We start from the raw sequence: 18605 nt of genomic DNA on the forward strand, positions 1-18605 counted from the left end.
TCTATCTATCTATCTATCTATCTATCTATCTATCTATCTATCTATCTACGTTGACTTTTGATGTTAGTACTGCAGTGTTTTGGGCTCACATGGGTGGGGGTTAACTTTCAATTGCAATATACTGCTATACCAGAGGCTGAAGTGAAAATTCTGTCAAACGTTGCAAAAACATCGCGAGCGTCTTGAACGCAGCCTGCTCGGAGTACTACAGTAACACTAACTACAGTTACTTTCATTTTTTCATCCTCCTCTCCTCTCGCGATAGAGCGGCGGAGTGGTTTGACGGGCAGTCGAGGTTGCAGCAGGCAGAGGGAGACGGTGGAAGGTAAAGCAGGGAGGCAGTATCATGGCGGACAGAGACAGTGGCAGTGACCACGGAGGGCCCACCGCAGGCCCCGGCTCGCTGCCCCCGGGTGCGATGGGGGCCATGTCCCGGCTGCAGCATGACACCGAAGAGCTCGCTTCCAAGCGCGTCGACATCCAGAACAAGCGCTTCTACCTTGACGTGAAGCAGAATGTTAAAGGCCGCTTCCTAAAGATAGCCGAGGTCGGGGCTGGGGGAAACAAGAGCCGCCTCACTCTCTCCATGTCGGTTGCCGTGGAGTTCCGCGATTATCTCGGGGACTTTATCGAACATTACGCCCAGCTGGGCCCGACCAACCCGGACATGGTGCAGGATGAGCCCCGGCGGGCGCTCAAGAGCGAATTCTTGGTTCGGGAGAATCGGAAATATTACATGGATCTGAAAGAGAACCAGAGGGGGCGGTTCCTGAGGATCCGACAGACCGTTAATCGGGGGCCCGGATTGGGAAGCGCGCAAGGCCAGACCATCGCTCTGCCGGCGCAGGGTCTCATCGAGTTCCGCGACGCTTTGGCCAAACTCATCGACGACTACGGTGTGGATGAGGAGCCGGCGGAGCTCCCGGAGGGCACCTCGCTCACGGTCGACAACAAGCGTTTCTTCTTTGACGTGGGCTCCAATAAGTACGGGGTCTTCATGCGGGTCAGCGAGGTGAAGCCCACGTACCGGAACTCCATTACGGTTCCGTGCAAAGTGTGGTCCAAATTCGGCAACACCTTCTGTAAATACGCGGAGGAGATGAGGAAGATCCAGGAGAGGAGTAGAGAGAAACGGGCCTCCGAACTGCTACCTGAGGGCCCGCACGGCGGAGATGACGGCGACGATGACTGACGCGGATTTTGGGAGAGCATAAATGAAACAACTGAACTATGAGAGAAAACGAGACTTTTAACTGTAAAATAGAAAGAGAATTTCCAAGGGAATCACCCCACACACACAACCTCCACAGACATGGCAGCACCTCTGCTGTCTCCTCGCTCATTTTACTGGATGTCACCCCACTTACCACCATTGTAACAGTAAGCCGCTGCTATCAAGGATTGAACTGTAAGATATGAACTGTTTCCTACTTGATTTAAATGACAATGAACAGAGTGTTTATATCTCTATCAACGAAAGATTTTGCACACATCAAAGCTATTTCGAAAAAAAAATGTTTAAATGTTTTCAAACTGGTAATATACTAAAATTTAATCAAAAATAAAACCAGAGGTCTATTATATTAAATGACAGTCTTCATGTAGAACGAATATTTGACATCAGCACAAAGAGAATATATTATGGACTTTATGAAACCAAAATCTGATACCAGATGTATAGTTTATTATAAAGGTACGCAGAATAAATATGAAAGCGCTCTCAAAGTGTATGAATTGCAGAACGCGGCACTACAGGCCTGTAAACACCTGTCAGCATGCGTGTAGGCTCATGTTTTGAAAAGAAATTTGGCAAAGTAGGCTATAGTCTTTAATTTGACCTAAAACGTAATAGGCTAATGAAAGCATTTCTATCATGCCATTATGGAAAGGTTGAGACTCAAAAATAAATAGCCTATTTTGTGCGCCTCAAACAAATGGGATAAATCTATCTCTGAGCTACTATATTGAATATCAACCCTCTTGCACCATGTCCATATAAACTTAAAGGAAAAAAAAGTGCTAACTTAGATGTACTAATTATGATTTTGTGAATCAGCTGTAAAAAAAAAAATCCTTATTAAGATACCCACGTTTTCTGTGGGTAAAGTTTTTTCTTTGTTACTTTGTTGTTTTTTCCTCTGGGGGGGTGGGGGATGCAAAAGGATAAGGCTCACCTGTGGGCTTGCAAGGCGCGGAAACAAAAAAAAAACAACAAAAAAATAAAACAACAAAAAAAGACGCGTCAGCGCAGCGCGCGGCGAGGCAACGCATCCTCTCTGACGTCATTACGACCCGTGCCTTATACACTCCACTCGTTTACGTGTCCTCACGTGGATGGTCTGTGACCTCGACCGCTGTACGTTTTCATTTACGAGTGCTGTTATGTAGGCAGAAATATACTCACCAGAGCTGCAGGATTTACACCCCTGCAGTGCATGGAGCATGGGTGGCAACACCAAAAGTAAGCTGAAAGGCCACTGGGAGCCTGGGGGCCAACAGTGGTAGTGGGCAGAAACATAGCTCCAAGTTGGAGCTGGCCCTTCAGAGAGATGAGGTGCTGCCGTATGTACACTTTGGAAACAGGTGGGGGCCTCAGTGTGTTAATGCACCCTGGAGCCCAGAATCCCTAGGAGCACACCTGGCTGGGTGGCCTCTCACAGAGTAGAGATGTGTCTCCCTGGATCAGGAAGCGACCTAGGATGTACCGCCTGTGGCAGCACTTGGTGTCAGCATGGAGATTCATCTGGAGATGTTATGGGTGGATTTGCACACCATATGCACCATGATGTTAAAAAAAACAGCGACAACAAAAAACAAAATCAGGAGCGGCTGGATGAGGCTTTTCGTCAGAGCTGAGATGGATGCTGTTAAAGAGCCAGGCAGTCAGCCAGCCAGGCAGGCCAGCCGGCCGGTCCCATGCAGTCAGTCTGAGTGCAGTCCAGTGGATGTAGAGGCCTATCAGTGCAGGGCCGAGGCAGTATCTATCTCTTTATGGTGCTACAGCCCCTTGATCGCTCCTTGGGGGCCTCGCCGCTCAGAATATGTCACTTTTGCATTATTGTTATTCTGATGCTTTTTTTTTTTCGTCAGTTTTTTTCTCCACATTATGTTGTCCAAAACGTGTCAGGTTTCTCGCTCCCAGGCAGAGAGGAAGCCACTGACTAGTGTAGGACATTTCATCTTAGTGTGCAATATTGTGTACGTGCCAATCGTGGCATTGTATCACGTGTATAGACTATAAAAAGACGAAAAAATGTATAGGCTATGTGATCAGTAGATATTTGAAAGCATGACGATGAGGTTGATGCATCTGCATTATATTTCCGAAATGTGAAGTCTTTCTTCTCAAGCACTTGCTCAAAGTGAAAAAAAAAAAAGTCACACCAGTAGTGAGGTATTTTTCCTGTCACGTTCTGTAAACCAGTAGGCTGCCTTGTCTGTCTCTCAGTGCGCATAGACTAGTTCGGGTGTTTTACGTCCCCCTATGGAGTCACCCCAGAGAAAACCCTTTCCCCCCTCCTTCCTCCCCCAGCACACACATGCAACACAGACAGTCAGCAACCTTTAACTGTCTCCGTGTCGGCCCCTCTGCACTGGCCTACACTGAAGTTGAATAGTATCTTGGGGCTTCGGTCCAGGGGTGTCTGACACACACACACACACACACACACACACACACACACACACACACACACACACACACACACACACACAGTCTCCCCCTGTTGAGGCCTCTTGTTGCTATCTGAGTGTTTGGGAGGCCTCTAAAGTATTTTGAATGGTGTCTAGAACTGCACAAGGCCTCCTGTCATTAGAAGCCAGGAAACAGTTTTTTTGGAGCCGTAGTGCGACCCCTTCTCTCGCCTGGGACTGCTGATGGCAGGACAGGTGAGCTACGATTTGACTTTGGCTTGTCTATGGTTTCACTTGAGCTAGGTGATAATGATCAGCCGCAGCAGACCCAAAGGACAGAGGAGTTTGTTGTTGTTTTTACAATGAGGATTAGAATCCCTCTCTCTGGATTCAGTGTGTAAGAAAGGCCCTGGCTCACTGTCCTCGGAGCAGAACTAGTCCGAATGCCTCTTTCAGACACACAGTCCATTCCTTCTTTTTGACCTGATTGACCTCTAGGCTTACACTGAAGCATTAGTTAACAATCAATATGCTTCAAGTGGTTAGTTCACCTATCAGCTTTATTTAAAGCAGGTTGGCCTAAGACAGCTAATATGACTGAGCCTGGTCAGAGGCCCAGTCAGTGTGGCGTGCCACCTAGCTGGCATGAAGGGAAACACAGACTGCATGGATTGCAGCTTTAGAGGCCTCAGCTGGATAAAAGCTGTTAATGTGGTTATAGCCTGGGTCTCGCAGACATTTAGGATAACTGAGGCTAGGCTAAAACAGAATTCCCCAAAGCACATCTGGGCTGAAAAGGTATCAGAAGTCTTATGAATTCTTGCTTTAAAAAGTTTATCTGTGTTTGATTGGTTATGCCCGTGGAAACAGAGCCAAGAAAAATGTTCCAGAAAATCCCATCTGCTCTACGCAGGACTTTTTAGCACAGGTTTGTCTCTGAGTGTTGGTGAAAGGCCTGATGAAGCCTGGCACTGCACTGTAGGGGCTTACCAGCAGCGTTCTACCACGACCTACTGACCCGGCTGTCAGACAGATCCAGTTAGGACTTTTCTCTCAGTTTTGGAGAAGAACAGGAAATCTCTTTCCCCTCTTGCAGATGATTATATTTCCTCACACTGGGCTGTGAATTATAAAAAGTCAATTTCCATTAAACACACGTACAAGCCACCTATGACTATGTGCCTGGCAAAGCACATCTGAGGTCAATCTGAGTTCATCCTGAGTTCAGCATGAGAATGGACTCTGTTGTGGTACAGCAATTATTCCCCAAACTGTTCTAGCTTTAGCTTAATTTAATTTCAGGCCTCCAGGAGGCTCATGCTACATGAAGACTGGAAATACAACACTTCCTTTCTCTCTTTCTTTTTCTCTAATGGCCAAATATAACGAGAGCCTGAACCTGCTCATACAGTTCACTTTGTGATTGCCTCACTCCGTGAAACGCACATTTTTTTTTTTTTAAAGAGTTAAAGACGTGTGATCTTGTTTTGTTACAGACTGTAATCGCCAGGTGCTACTGGGTCAGTTGTGTTTTCACTGCAGAATTACTCTGTTGTGAAACATGACACGTCCATTTTGGGTCGTAGCTCTGTCTGAGTTACGGAGGAGGAGGGCACTTGTGGTTTTGCCGAAAATAGTGTAATCAAATCTGATTTCTCAGTTTATGAGAGCTCACCCAGTGTCACAGCAAAACCTGGAGTGACCTTGCAGCCATGTTGTGCCCACATTACACGGTCATCCATTCCTGGGACTCAAATGCAAAATGGTAGGAAGATGTTGTTCGTCTTGCTTTCTGTATGAAGCGTCAGTGGTCTAGCTGTGTGCTGTCCTCAGTGGCTCTGGCTAAGTTCAGTGCACAGGGGTGATTGTGCACTGAGGCTGTTAGCACTGACAAGAGTGATGTTTTGATTTCATATACAGTGGTAGCCATCATAGCAGTCCTAACTCATGATGTTATCCTAGACCTTTGTCTGTTATTACTGCAGTGTTAATTTTGTCAAATCTTATTTAAATTTTTGTTGCTCAAACAACCTGTTGCTCAAGGTGACCGGACCATTCCTTGCAAATTCTCAAATGATGGAAATAGAAGAGAAATGAAATTGTAGACTAGCTACTAGCTTCTTGTTGTATGTACTAAAAGTCGGATTGCTATGATGGCTCCAGCTGTAGGTGTTTTGTGTGCTTGTTCCTCCCATCTTCAACAGGGAGGTTGTTCATGTTTCTGACTGCATTGAAACAGCCACATGTACACGACTTCTAACAGCAATCTTCCACAAACAAAATGAGGGTGGTGGCGACCTGCCTCTACCAAACTGTACAAGTAGTGAAGGAAAACAGACTAAACTTCCATTAAGGTGTTCCAGACAACCAAATCTGCTCCGTTTCTGGTTTCAGTGTTGTAGTCTTTCATTGGCCATTCAGAGTTCCTGGTTAATCACACAGCCAATCGCAGCCTCTGGTCAAAGCCAAGCACTATATGACTCATCACAAACCACTGACAGAGGAGCTCATTCAGCACGTCTTCTGTTTGCACACACACCGAGTAGTAGGGTCCATCATGTTTGCAGACTGTATAGGCTACTGTTGTGTATACTTATAAAGACGTTCTTTCAAATGTTTTGAAGATGTTGGGAAATGGATCCTGGATTTTAAGGGGTGGGGTCAATGCACAATGAACATATCCCATGTCACAGTTTGGTCTAAATCCCTTTACCATCCCCATATGAGATAATATGTTGTATCTTTCAAAAACTATTTTATCTGTGGCGTGTGTGTGTGTATATATATATATATATGGTTTGTTATATATGATGCTCCTCCTTTCAGAAAAATATAACATGTAAACAGGAAAAACATATTGCTGTTTTTTTTCCTTTGTATTTTATACTTACAGAAAGCATTGAATAAAATGGATAAATACTTGCACTTTAGATATATTAAGAAAAATAAAAATCTGCATATTATTTTTGATAGGGATCTCACATTCAAAGAGTATAAATTACAGGCTTTGTGACTATTGCTGGACAGAGATGTATTGAGTTCTACTTATTGAAGTATATTTTGTCTGTGTGTCAGAAGGTTTACTAAAGTAAATTGCATGATAAAGTAGTGCTACACCGATATTGTTCTTTTTTTTAGTTGGTAAAAATGTCTGAAAACTGTGATAACAACCCTCTTGTATCATGTTTAACCTCTCCTCACCCCTTCTAGAATATTTCTTACTGAAATATGGCCTTTCCAGACTACATGACGATGGTGCTTACTTTGGCTTTGACATCAAGCTCATCCTATACATCTCAACATCATCATAACTCGCGTCCTTACACTTCATTACTTTCTGTTATGTACTCTCACTACCTTATTAAATTTCCGTTGATGGCAAAAAAAAGGTGTGCTGTTTTGTACATTGCTGTTTGTTTTAATGTTGGGGGAGCCTTGTTGTCTGAAAAATGACTAATCGCGCAATAAAAAGTCATTCCACATGTCCCTGTCTCTGCACAACTGTCTCAACACTATACAGTCATACAGTTATACAGTTATACAGTTATACAGTCAGCAGGGCTCGGCTCAAAAAGTTAAAATAAACAGTATCTAATGACTGAGTATTACATACTGTTACAATAGCCATTCCTACTTAACGGAAATCAATACACAGCACAGGTATATTGACTATTATGTATGAAGCCCATTTATATGAATGAGATTTTAATTGTATGAGCTTATTTAATTTATCACTGCTGTTTGCCTGCAGTCATTTAAAGTTTTAGAGGATGTTGCTCCTCGTCAGCTGTCCTTGGAAAGCTTCTTTTATGTATAACTGAATGAAAAATGCACAGACATAACGAAGATAACTACAGCCAATGGATACAAAGAGCAGATTTTCTGCAGTCTTCCAGACATCTACCTCTGACTTCCATGTGGAAATAAAAGAAAGACTGCTGTATTGTGGCCAGTAGGGTAGGGCATGCTGTTGATAGAGCAGTATTGACTATCATCAGCCAGGTGAAGATTTTTCAGTCTGCAGTAGCAACAGGTTAGTGCACCAAAAGCAATAAAAGTGATGGCACCACACAGATCAGATATTATGAACCACATTTAAGAAGCAGTTTATGTGGCAGGGCAGCGAGGTAAGAAACAGTGGGAGATGTGGGAACAAATTGGGCTCAGAATTGTGATTCACAGCTAAAGTGAAATTTTAACCATGATACAATTTTATTTCCTTTTATGAATTAGACATTGCTCAATAATGATCAGACATGTTATGCAGAAATTATTTTCTGAATTTAAAAATAGATGTTTTAAGGACTGACACATTGGCCGATTTAAATTTAATCCATCAATTAATACACTGGCAATAGCATGGTAGTAATAGACATGACCTTGGAAGCTATATCCTAATAGGTATCTATTTCATTTGTAAAATATCATCACTCCTTTTTGAATTGGGTGGGCTTTTTTGCAGTAAAGTGTGCTATATCAAATTTCAGTCTAGGGGGCAACAATGTTGTTATAATGTAGCAGGGGTTATGTTAAAAGCTTAAGGAGCATGAGCCATGTTGCTGAAGACACATTGTTTAAAAAGCATTAAAAAATGTGAAGACCCCTGTCTCGCCAAGTCTCTCTGTGGTCATGCTGATAATTCTGTGAAACTAGCAAGATGGCAAACTAGCTAACACTTAATTTTGGTAACTCAAGTGACTATAATGAAAAGTATATAAGACAGCAGTGACTAAAACACAAAATCCCTTTCAAAACACCTGCCTTTAGACTCAAACAAATTTGAATTTGAATTAAAATTAAAATTAAAATACAAGTACGGATATGAGTACCGATGCGGATCTGACCAACACATGTCATAAAAAAACAAGTTTTTTTGTGGATGGCACACTTTGAATGAAACCAGGTAGCCAGCTACATTGTATTGTGTATCACATTTAAATAAAAAAGTAAATAGCTAGAACAATAAATGCAAAAAAACTCACAAAAAATGATATATATATATAATATTATATATATATATTTCTTACCTTTTTCCAGAGCCACATGATGCAGCTGTTCTGTGATATCCAAAGGTTTCAGCTGAATAATGACTCTTTCCTTTGTTTGTGCTGCATTTCACCTGCTCCTCGGACGGTCCCATTTCCTGGAGCTGGAAAATCGTTCCTCCGATTTTGGCGTGTTCATGTGCTTTCAAGTCGGAATGTGGAAACAACATGGACTCTAAAAAGATGTGTTGTGTTTTATTGCTCAAAGCAGTAAAACAAGCGGTTTCCAGTATTTGTGTAACTCAGATTACTGCTAATAAATAACTTTTCTAACTAACTTAGGTCACCGTAGTGAACAGCAACTAAGGGCTACAACTAACTACCAAATTGCTAATTAAATGTTAGCAAAAAATGATGTGCAAGACGTGAATTTGGACCATTAATTAAAAGTACCTCACCATTAACCATTTCGGCCGCCATGTCTGCGTAGATGACGTCACAATTCGTAGTACTAAAAATTTCGCGGACTTTCTGAATTGTTGTTTGAGATTTAGTGAATTTTCCTATGAAACTAATTTTTCGTTATTTCCGACATCACATGAATGCTTGGATACAACAGCCGTTTTGACACGTGACAGCTGAGAAGCACAGGTGTTACTATTGAAATTAATTACGACTGCATTTCATTTCCTTCAGTTTCAGTTTATGCTTGCAGTCACACTTTACTGGGAAACTAAAACAGATCAGAGCCATCATTAGTGTTATTAATAACACCTGTGCTATGAAAAGTCAGAATGTCTGCTGTGAAAAAGTGTGACAGGCTGACCCAGCGTCCTGACCGGAAACACACAGCATGTAGAAACTGGCTCTCCTAGCAACATTACAACTCCAGCTACAAACGACCCATAATGCAACACTATCTTAAAGTAACAGTAACTCACTTTTTCAAAAATTTTTCCCAGAAAAACATGGCAGTGTGCTAATGTTTTTTGTTGTTGTTTTTGTTTACGGTAGTTTTTTACTTTTCCATGACAAAGTTATTAGCACTATATGTTACAAGGGCCACTTCTACGATGCCATGCTGAGCTTTTTATATGCCCAGAACAAACCACTGCATAATTACTGTAAAATATGGACCAGTGCTAATTCCAAGAATGCTCATTATTGAACCTCCTCTACCATAAATCTCAATGAAAGGTACTCCATGGTGAATATCAGGTTGGACAGCACACTATGCAGCCTTTAACAAATGACTTCACCATTACTTGGAGGGAAAGGATTGATAAAAAAATATGTTTAAAATGTGGACACATAATGTTGATTGAAGTTTTTCTAAAGCAGAATATTGAAGCCTGAGGTATGCAGGCAGGACAGTAAGGGCAGGACATCCTTTGAATGAAGTGTAAAATAATTTTAAGGTACCACACTCAAAAGGCTTGGCATTGTCCATAGTTACGCTAAATAATTTGTTGATGTTATGCTGTCAGTCCAAAGATGGCTGGGCTAAGAAGGAGTTACAGTATTTTGGTTTTATATAATTATAGATTTGTCATTTCACAGTCAAAACAGCTCACAAATAACAAATAAATGCAATCAGCATTTCTCAGATGCTGTAGCTGAACTTCTTCAACATGTCTGCTGATGCAGGAGAAATACTGCAAGAAACCTGAGGGAACGATTTAGGTGGTAGAGAAAGTAGTGCCTTTTAAGTTTATATTTGATGCATTAAAAGAGAATGAGGCAATGACGCAGCAGTGTTTCACTGTAACGCTGTTCAATGCACTGTTTCGCAGAAGATATGGATGCTACTCTAGTAAACATGTATTCATACCACTATATGTGTATCTAAATGTAGATGATGCTGATGTGTTATGGCATGATACGTAATGTATGCTGTAATACATCCAATATCATACAAAGTCTGTTTTGTGAATCTTGTTTTCTTTCGTGGGTTGCAGCTTCCCGTATACTGTAAAGGGGAACTCTACAACAGCAATGTATGGTCTTACAAACTTTCAATTTATTGTCTGTGGCTACTAGGTATTAGCAACACCTAGAAACATTGGTCTATTTAACAGCTGCATGATTCTGGATTTCACTAATGTGCTAACTTAGCTCTTAACTGAAGGCTAAACAATTTATTGAGCATCTTCCAAGAAGAGTGCAATTACCCATGGCGGAAACTTTGCATTGTGCTAGATTCTGAACAAAATGTGTTCAGAATAATACACATCATATCTACACAATCAGAGATGTCAATGGCCCCCAGACTAACAAACCTTTTTCAGCAGAGCTGACAATCTTAATAAATCACAACCACAATAATCTGTATAAAAGCTTACTTTATGAAGCACAGACTAAATATTCAGTAAATATGTCCTTTACATAGTATGAGCATCCTGTCAAAAACAGTTCAGATATACAAACAAAACAAACAAAAAGATCCATTGCTGACATCAAGGTGCCGAAGTTGTCATTTTTTTTAAATAAAACATAACAATCAACAAATTTTTTTTGTCACAATCCTATATTACAGCACAGGCCTACCCTAGAACATTGGGAAACAATGGTTAGCACAACAGCCAAAGTGACTATAAGGGGAAGTCTCCCTGTAAGAAAGCAGTTTTATCCTATCAATACAGCTTTATAAAATGGTGCTTCCTCTCTCAAAACTCAGCTCCGTTTCAGCATTTTGGTCTGTACAAGGATCCAGTTCCAGGATTCCAGCTGTGATTCCAGGTTTCCAGCCAAGTCTCAAGAGGATCTCAGATCCTATCAGTCACTATTAAAATGATATACGAAGCAGCAGAAGCGCTGTGTCCAGAGCCAAAGATATGATTATTCTTACTGTCGATCCTCAGCTCTGGTTATGTCAACATGCTTCTGTGCCACATTGAGGCTGAGTGTGGGGGCACTAAGTTCACTGATCTACAGTTGTGTCACAAGCAAAGTATGTAGAAAGGTTAGGGTTAGGGTTAGGAAAGTTGTGTGTGTGTTTGAGTGTGTGTTTGCGTGGGTACGGATCAATTAAGGTGCTCACAAATAGCAGTACCACCACCCCTACCACCACATCCCCACTTCCTTAGAACATTACACAAGTCCTCCTTCCATGAGAAACAGGCTTAATATATTGTGTTCCTCTGTTTGGAAAAATGTGTGCTGGATGTCCATTTTGCCTGTTCTTGGCTGGCAGAGACGGTCTTACTTAGAAAACCAAATCAGTCTCTTCTTAGAAAAAAGTCTCTCCTCCTCCTCCTCCTCACCCATCTGGAGGGTGTTTTGATGGCTACTCTGCTAGTGGAGTTGTTCTGCTGCGGTTCCCCTCTCCTTTCCAGTATGCTGACAGGTTTCTTGACTTAAGCACACTAAGCATGAGCAGTCCTGCTGCTACACTCTCCAATCAGCCGGTCTCTGTCTAAGATAGGCCACAGCCTGCTTTCTCAAAAACATCTCCATCTGATGGGAATGACTGCAGTGGAAGGAATACACCATTACTGATAAATGCCCAATACAAGGCCAAACCAGCTAAAATAATAGGTCCATGTAAGGTGTTATAAATGAGAGCAGGGATCGGTTAGATTTTCTGTTTTAAGAGGTGAATTTAAAGCTTTTTTTCACAAGGATGATGGCCGCCTTTGTGCTGAAGATGCTTTTGAGAGATCCAGGCCTGATTGCGATGGCAGTCTTATTCAGCAGAAGGCCCTTGGATTATTTCTCACCAAACATGCTCAATAAATTCTTCATACAAAGACATGACCCTGCTATATTTACTTCTCCCTGTTGCCTACAGCTTCAACAACTGAACTGGAACCACTTTAAAAAGCATGCCAATGCACACACACACACACACACACTCACACACACACCGGCTGACCCACTCATACAGTATACTTTCCCACCCACACTTTCCTGTTCTTCCCTTCATTTCAATCTTCAGAAACCTCACACCCAACCATATATTGTTACGTATCAGCTCCATCAGCTCAGTGCACTGTCATGACACAAAAAGAGTCGTTTGTGGGATAAATGGCACAGTGCTTTCATTCAGTCACATCCTGTTATCCTTTTTTCAGTTGTTAAAAACAAACAGAATAATTGAGTACATGTCAGTATTTGGGGTAGCGGCGGCTCAAAATTCACAGAAGCAGACTTGTGATCTCTCTGACAAGCGAGTATGTAACACTCTCAAAATCCCTCAACAGCTAGTGTCGAGGTGCCCTTGAGTAAGGCACTCAACCTCCAGTTTCTCTGGCGGAGAAGCTCAGTGAACATTAAAACCAAGATTTCACTCGGCAGCTCCTTTATGCATGGGTATATATGTAACTGTACGAATGTCCAGAAGGAAATTGCTGAAAAAGAGCATGTACACTCTTCGTAAACCCTCTCTGGGGTGAATACAGGATAATTAAATAAATAAATAAATATGCTATACATGGCAGGGACTTGATCCTTCTGAAAAGTTCTTTCGAGAGTTTTTGTAACTCCTGGACAGATATGTTGTATCTTCACACATCACACTCCACCCGAACTGTAGGTCCATACACACGCCTGTGAGCGGCTGGGTGTGTTACCGTGAATGGATAAAAGGCCAGAATGCTACAGTAGTACCATCTCCGCCACGTCCATCTCACGTCACTGTCTGTCAAGGACAAGACAGAGAGGACAGAGGTAAAGCAGTCTGTGTCTCTTTCTTTGTTCTGTTTATGGCCTTAAACTAATACATTATAAATTACTCAAACTTCTGCTCATAACTAAAAACAGGTTTCAACTAAAGACAACTGCATCGCTCTGAGTTTTTAAAATAATACTGATAATGCTGTGATCACAGTTATGATCATTTTAATGTGCAATAATAAAAGTTCAAAGAACTGAGGTTTGGCAGGGTCACTTGTTGGGTATCAAGGGTGGGCTCTTAATCCTCTTCATCTATTGCTCAAGGACAGAAACTTATCACCAGGGTTGATAAATTCTGGGAAGGATAGTGATGGACATTTCTCCTGTTGCTGCCCACTCTCTTACTGTAAGAACAACAAGGGGAATGGATGAGCCCAAAACACAAAACACTAACAAAAAACCCAGTAAGGAGTTCGGGGGATTAAGCTAGTTTGGCTTGGAGGGATGTTGCTTTGTGGGCTGAGGTCTCTGGTCCTCCTCCCTCCCCTCAGCTCCTCTGTCCTGGGGCAGTGCATTCAGCGGCCCGCCCGTTCAGCCCGCCGTGTGCTTGGCTGATGGACGGGGAGGACTGTGTCTTGCGGAGGTGGCACTCGCGGCCGGCCAGGCCGCCCTCCATGATCAGGCTAGCCATCACGCTTGCCTCAATCTTCTCAAGGTCGTCTGTCTCGGCGCGGATTTTGGCCTGTAGGAGGCTGATGTACGTCTCATACCGAGTCTTCTGCTCAGAGAGACGGATGGAGGAGGGAGAAATGGATGTGTTAAAACAGACAGACCAAAAAGATGACGACTCAAGAGTCAAAACAAGAAGACTAGAGGCCTGATCTGAAACTGTCTGGATACTGTTACCTTGCAACTGGTTTAATTTATGCCATATTGAAAATTGGTTTTGTTTTGCTAAATATTTTATTTTACTAATGAAGTATTAATGTAAAGACAGTTTGACTTAAAAACAAGACCAATCTTTTTTGATGCTGCAAATTATTAAATGTTTACATTCATATGATTTAAAATGAAGAAAATTAAAGTATCACATTAGATTTTAATTCTGTTGGCATGACATTTTCTATGATATGAGTATGGAATTATAAATTATGTACTTGAAAAAACAGAATATATATGAATATGATAGAACATATATGAACAGAAAGCAGAAGACACTGGCCATCTGTCATGATTATTGGTCTCTTCGATTTCTGCTTCAAAAAGAAAAAAATACATAAAAAAGGTTCAAATGTTCAAAGCTTGTACCTCGTACGTTAGGTAGTGCTCTTTGAGCCGGTACTCCTCCCACTCGCGGCTTTTAGGGTCGACTGAGGGTGGGTTTTTCCGGTGCTCCTCCAGCTCCAGGCTCATCTGCTTTAGTTTGCTTTCATGACTCAGCAGCTGCTCCTCCTGCACCAACCGAAGCACAGACAAAAACCAGAAGACCCCCGAAACAGCCAATCAGATGTGAGCAGACACAAATAGAATATGTAAAACTGTCCAACCCTGTGTAGACATTTTTTAAAGTAGAAGGATTGTGCATGTTGCCGTGAAAATATCAGTGGTGACTAAATATTAATTGTAGTATGACAATTGTATATTATGTTTCTAGAGACCAGTAAAATATAAACCAGAGGTGTGATCGCTTCTCTTGTTCCTGATGTATGTCATGGTCTGTGTGTGTGTGCGCGCGCGCGCGTGTGTGTGCATGTGTGCGCGTGCACGTGTGTGTGTGCGTGCGTGCATGTGTGCGCATGCACGTGTGCGCGCGTGTGTGCGCGTGTGTGTATACCTGGTTGAGTCTGGTGGATGAGGACGGCAGAATGGGCCGACAGAATTTCTTCATGGAGCCGATGGCAGCAGGGAAAGCTGGAGCGGAGAACAGCGCCGCCACCAGGTTTATCCGGAAGATCCAAGACATCATCTCCTCCTCACTCCTGGGGGGGAGAGAGAATGAGAGGTTGATAAACAGGGAGAGAGGAGGGGAGATCAGAGAATGAAAATCACTCGACTGATGTGTATTTTGCTTGTGCACTTTAGTTTGGTCACATTCACACAGGTTCCTCTTAAAGAAAAGGTCTGGAGCATTCATTCAGTGGAGAATTGGCATCACCAGCTGTTCTACACAAACCAACTCCTCCTAATATTCATGTAGTGGTAGTGGATGTAAACACGTGTTCATTTGTGTTGTATTTTCTTTTGCAGATTTTCTTAAACGCTGTTAAAATTCACACTCCATTTCGATGGAAGTCCACTTATGTTGTTCCTAAAATTAAAATGTAGAGTTTTATTTTAAAAAATATCTTAAATTGAAACATTAAGCTTTATGACCTTCAGTGGAATTTGTATCAAAACAATAAACTTTATTCACATCACAGACATGTTTGATGTCAGCAGGACAGATTTATCCTGCCAACACAAGATGAATTCCACTGTGAGACTTAAAATGACAGTGACGTCATAACATACTGTAATGTCTATTTAATCAGTTCATTTTCAGTGTCTTGAATAAATCTTTAATCTCATACAAATCTAACACAAAACATAAAATTTTTACATTATAAGCCCGATTTAAAAGAAGTGTTTTTAATAATCATTATCATCTATCAGTCCGATATTTACACCTGTTTTCCTTTTAAGGACAATATCAAAAGACTCACTGATATGTACATGGAAATGTTTTAGGTCCCGGGGGCAATGCCAAAAATGAAAAGCTTGTGATAAAAAGTGATATTCAGTTGTATTTGTCTTAATTCCTGCACTTCTTAAGTTTGAATATATTGCAATGTGATGAACTTGGGCCACTCACGGCGCCTGCAGCAGATAGACTCTCCAGTCTGAGGTTTTGAGCTTCAGTACATTGGCTCTCTTGCTGTAGTCAGTGGCACGAGTTGCTAAAGCATGATGGATCCGCACTGCGTTCTTCAGGTCCACCTCTGAAATGTCAGTGTCGGGCTTGTACTCATCCTAGATGAGTAACAAAAATATAACAAGAAAGCAGAAATTATAGGTCACATCTTATCAGGTTTAAGGTTCAAACGACATTTGGAGGAGACACTCCTTTAAACAAATACACATACCAATATCAAGAGAAAACAGTGGAAACGTTACTCTGCTTCTGACAGAATCAGAAGTTAATTTATTTAATTCAGGTTGAACATTTCACTTTCTTGCATGTGGTCAGTACAAACTTCCTCCCAGCAGGGGGAGACAAACACACACTAGAGCAGCCATGCCTCATTTCCTCTTTATGCTCTCTGTATCTCAATCCTTCTCAAACACACACATGCGCACACACACACACACACACACACACACACACACACACACACACACACACAGCAGAGCAGCTAGCAGCATCCACCACCGCAGTGACAGCGGTGGTGGATGTGTGTTTCTATGGTAACAGAGCAGAAGATGAGTTGCGGTACCTTCTGGAGATACAAGATCATACCCTTCAGAACCGCATAGAACTTCTTCCAACCACGTCGACCCCTTGGGGCTGAGAGAGAAGATAAAGTGAAGATAAAAAACTTTTCTTCATATGTACATATATATATATATATATATATAAATCTCTCTCTCTGTGTATATATATATACACAGAGAGAGAGATTTATACATATATATTTTACAATAACTTTAATGAGGAATTTGGTAACTAAAGGCAACTATGTGAGTGTGAGTGTGTGTGTCTGTGTGTACATAAACTCACTACGTTTGCCATCCATGTCAGCATGGCTCTTGCGGGTCAGCACTCCATGTTTGTAGGTGACGGCATTTAAGAGAATAGGAATTGCGATGAAAGGGTTACTGCCGTCAGTTACCCTGGCAACACGTTTACTCCCACCCTCACATTGCTCCTCCACCAGCTCTGACAGACTCTTCCTCAGCTCCTCCTCCTCACTGCAAACACACACACATTCAGATAAAGCTGAGTCGTACGTATTCTAGGGTACTTACTTCTAAAAACTTGCATACCCTAAATTCTGTTCCCTTTGATAAACAAAATGCATACTCACACTGCCCACTCAAGCTTCTCATTCTTGATTGAGTTATACAAAACCTGTGAGGTCAAGGCAAGAAGGGAGAGAAACTGTGAACATTTTATTTCTTCTTTGATTTTCAATTTGACAGTGTGGAGACAAACTTAATTCTGTGGCTAAAAAAAAAACAAAGATCACAGTGATAGATTTTGCTCTGGCTGTGTTCTCTCAGGCATCTGTACCTTTAATAGGTCTTTGGGAAAGTCTTTGCCATTGTTGAGGCCATCTAGATTACTGATAAACTGTTGGCAAGACATCTTCTTCCCAATGTTCTGAGGAGAGGAGAACAGACCAACAGACAGACAGAAATAAACAAACAAACAATCAGGTCAAGTTTAAGATGAAATTTCACCCACTTAAAATATTTAGCCTTGATTTTTTTTGTATGTGGAGCCATTTCAACCCACTTATCTGCACCAACATGGATGCAGTTTTTCAACTATCCACGGAGTGGCAGTGTCGAGTTGTACTGGTAGTGGTGATGTTTGAGGTGAATATCAGCTTACCACACCTTTCCTAGTGTTTTAACCTCTAAGTCTGATGCATCATTAATGGAGGAAAACACAGGGAGGTGTTTATGCACTATTGCCTTCTCCTGCGTGAATCAGCTCTGTTACCTAAACAAATACAGATGTGTAACTAAAACTGATTTGACTCACCGCTTTTAAAAAATGTTTTATTTGGTTTGTGGCTTTTTATTCACATTTTCCTCTGAAGAGGCCACGTAACAGAGAAGACAGCCTTGTTCCCTTTTTTCAGAAAGTACAAAACTCAGGATGGAATAAAACAGGCATCACAAACATGTTTTATGCTCCATTTATTCTAATACCCAGTTTATCATCACAGATAGATAACATGATGTAGTTCACAGGCTCAATCCAACTGTATGAACTACTCAGTTTACATATTAAAATGCTGCCATGTAAAGGCTGCAGGACAGTGAACTCTTATTGAATCAAATTGTAGAGCCCTTCATAAAATGAACCTGCTCTTCACCTTGTTTTAATTTTAACTTTAATTGCATTTTATTGTAATTTTTTGCATGTCATCACATCAATTTTGAAAGTATGTCTTAAATGCTATTGTTAGCTGACAAGTGGAGACAGACATCCTTGAGGACAGTGTTAGTACTATAAGTATACTTACCACCTGCAGGGGCAGAGAGACCAGGGGACCAGATTTGGTTAGCAGGGGAGGGATTTGAAAAGGAGGAAAAGGAAATTGAAAAGAGAGACAGGATATTAGTTAGAGGAGGGGCATCACTAGTAGATAAGCGCTATTAGCA

The 18605-nt window shown here is 41.6% G+C and overlaps 2 protein-coding genes across 4 annotated transcripts in view; one reads left to right on the forward strand and one right to left on the reverse strand.

Annotated features, from left to right (window-relative positions):
* Positions 1-275: 275 nt before the first annotated feature.
* purab (purine-rich element binding protein Ab) lies at positions 276-7115 on the forward strand. The gene has a single exon (XM_023395952.2). The coding sequence runs from the start codon at positions 347-349 to the stop codon at positions 1190-1192; it is 846 nt and encodes a 281-aa protein (XP_023251720.1). The 5' UTR covers positions 276-346; the 3' UTR covers positions 1193-7115.
* Positions 7116-10945: 3830 nt separating this feature from the next.
* Positions 10946-18605, reverse strand: part of psd2 (pleckstrin and Sec7 domain containing 2) — a 37954-nt gene continuing 30294 nt past the window's right edge. For 2 of the 3 annotated variants that reach the window (XM_023395966.2, XM_023395965.2), the window contains exons 8-15: positions 17503-17592; positions 17297-17340; positions 16990-17180; positions 16706-16776; positions 16084-16241; positions 15067-15211; positions 14541-14684; positions 10946-14010 (exon numbers count right to left, since the gene is read on the reverse strand). In XM_023395966.2, the coding sequence (XP_023251734.1) occupies positions 13780-14010; positions 14541-14684; positions 15067-15211; positions 16084-16241; positions 16706-16776; positions 16990-17180; positions 17297-17340; positions 17503-17592 (1074 nt within the window). In that variant the 3' untranslated portion in view covers positions 10946-13779. The remainder of the gene's footprint in view (positions 14011-14540; positions 14685-15066; positions 15212-16083; positions 16242-16705; positions 16777-16989; positions 17181-17296; positions 17341-17502; positions 17593-18605) is intronic. The other variant, XM_087170972.1, reaches the window with a different exon arrangement.

The sequence above is a fragment of the Seriola lalandi genome, unplaced genomic scaffold (assembly GCF_002814215.2).
Source record: "Seriola lalandi dorsalis isolate HSWRI2012SDOR001 ecotype SW California unplaced genomic scaffold, Sedor1 jcf7180002054971, whole genome shotgun sequence".
Taxonomy (NCBI): Eukaryota; Metazoa; Chordata; class Actinopteri; order Carangiformes; family Carangidae; genus Seriola; species Seriola lalandi.

Excerpts from the sequence above, each read along its gene's own strand:
- purab (XM_023395952.2), top strand. The coding sequence starts at position 347 with ATGGCGGACAGAGACAGTGGCAGTGACCACGGAGGGCCCACCGCAGGC.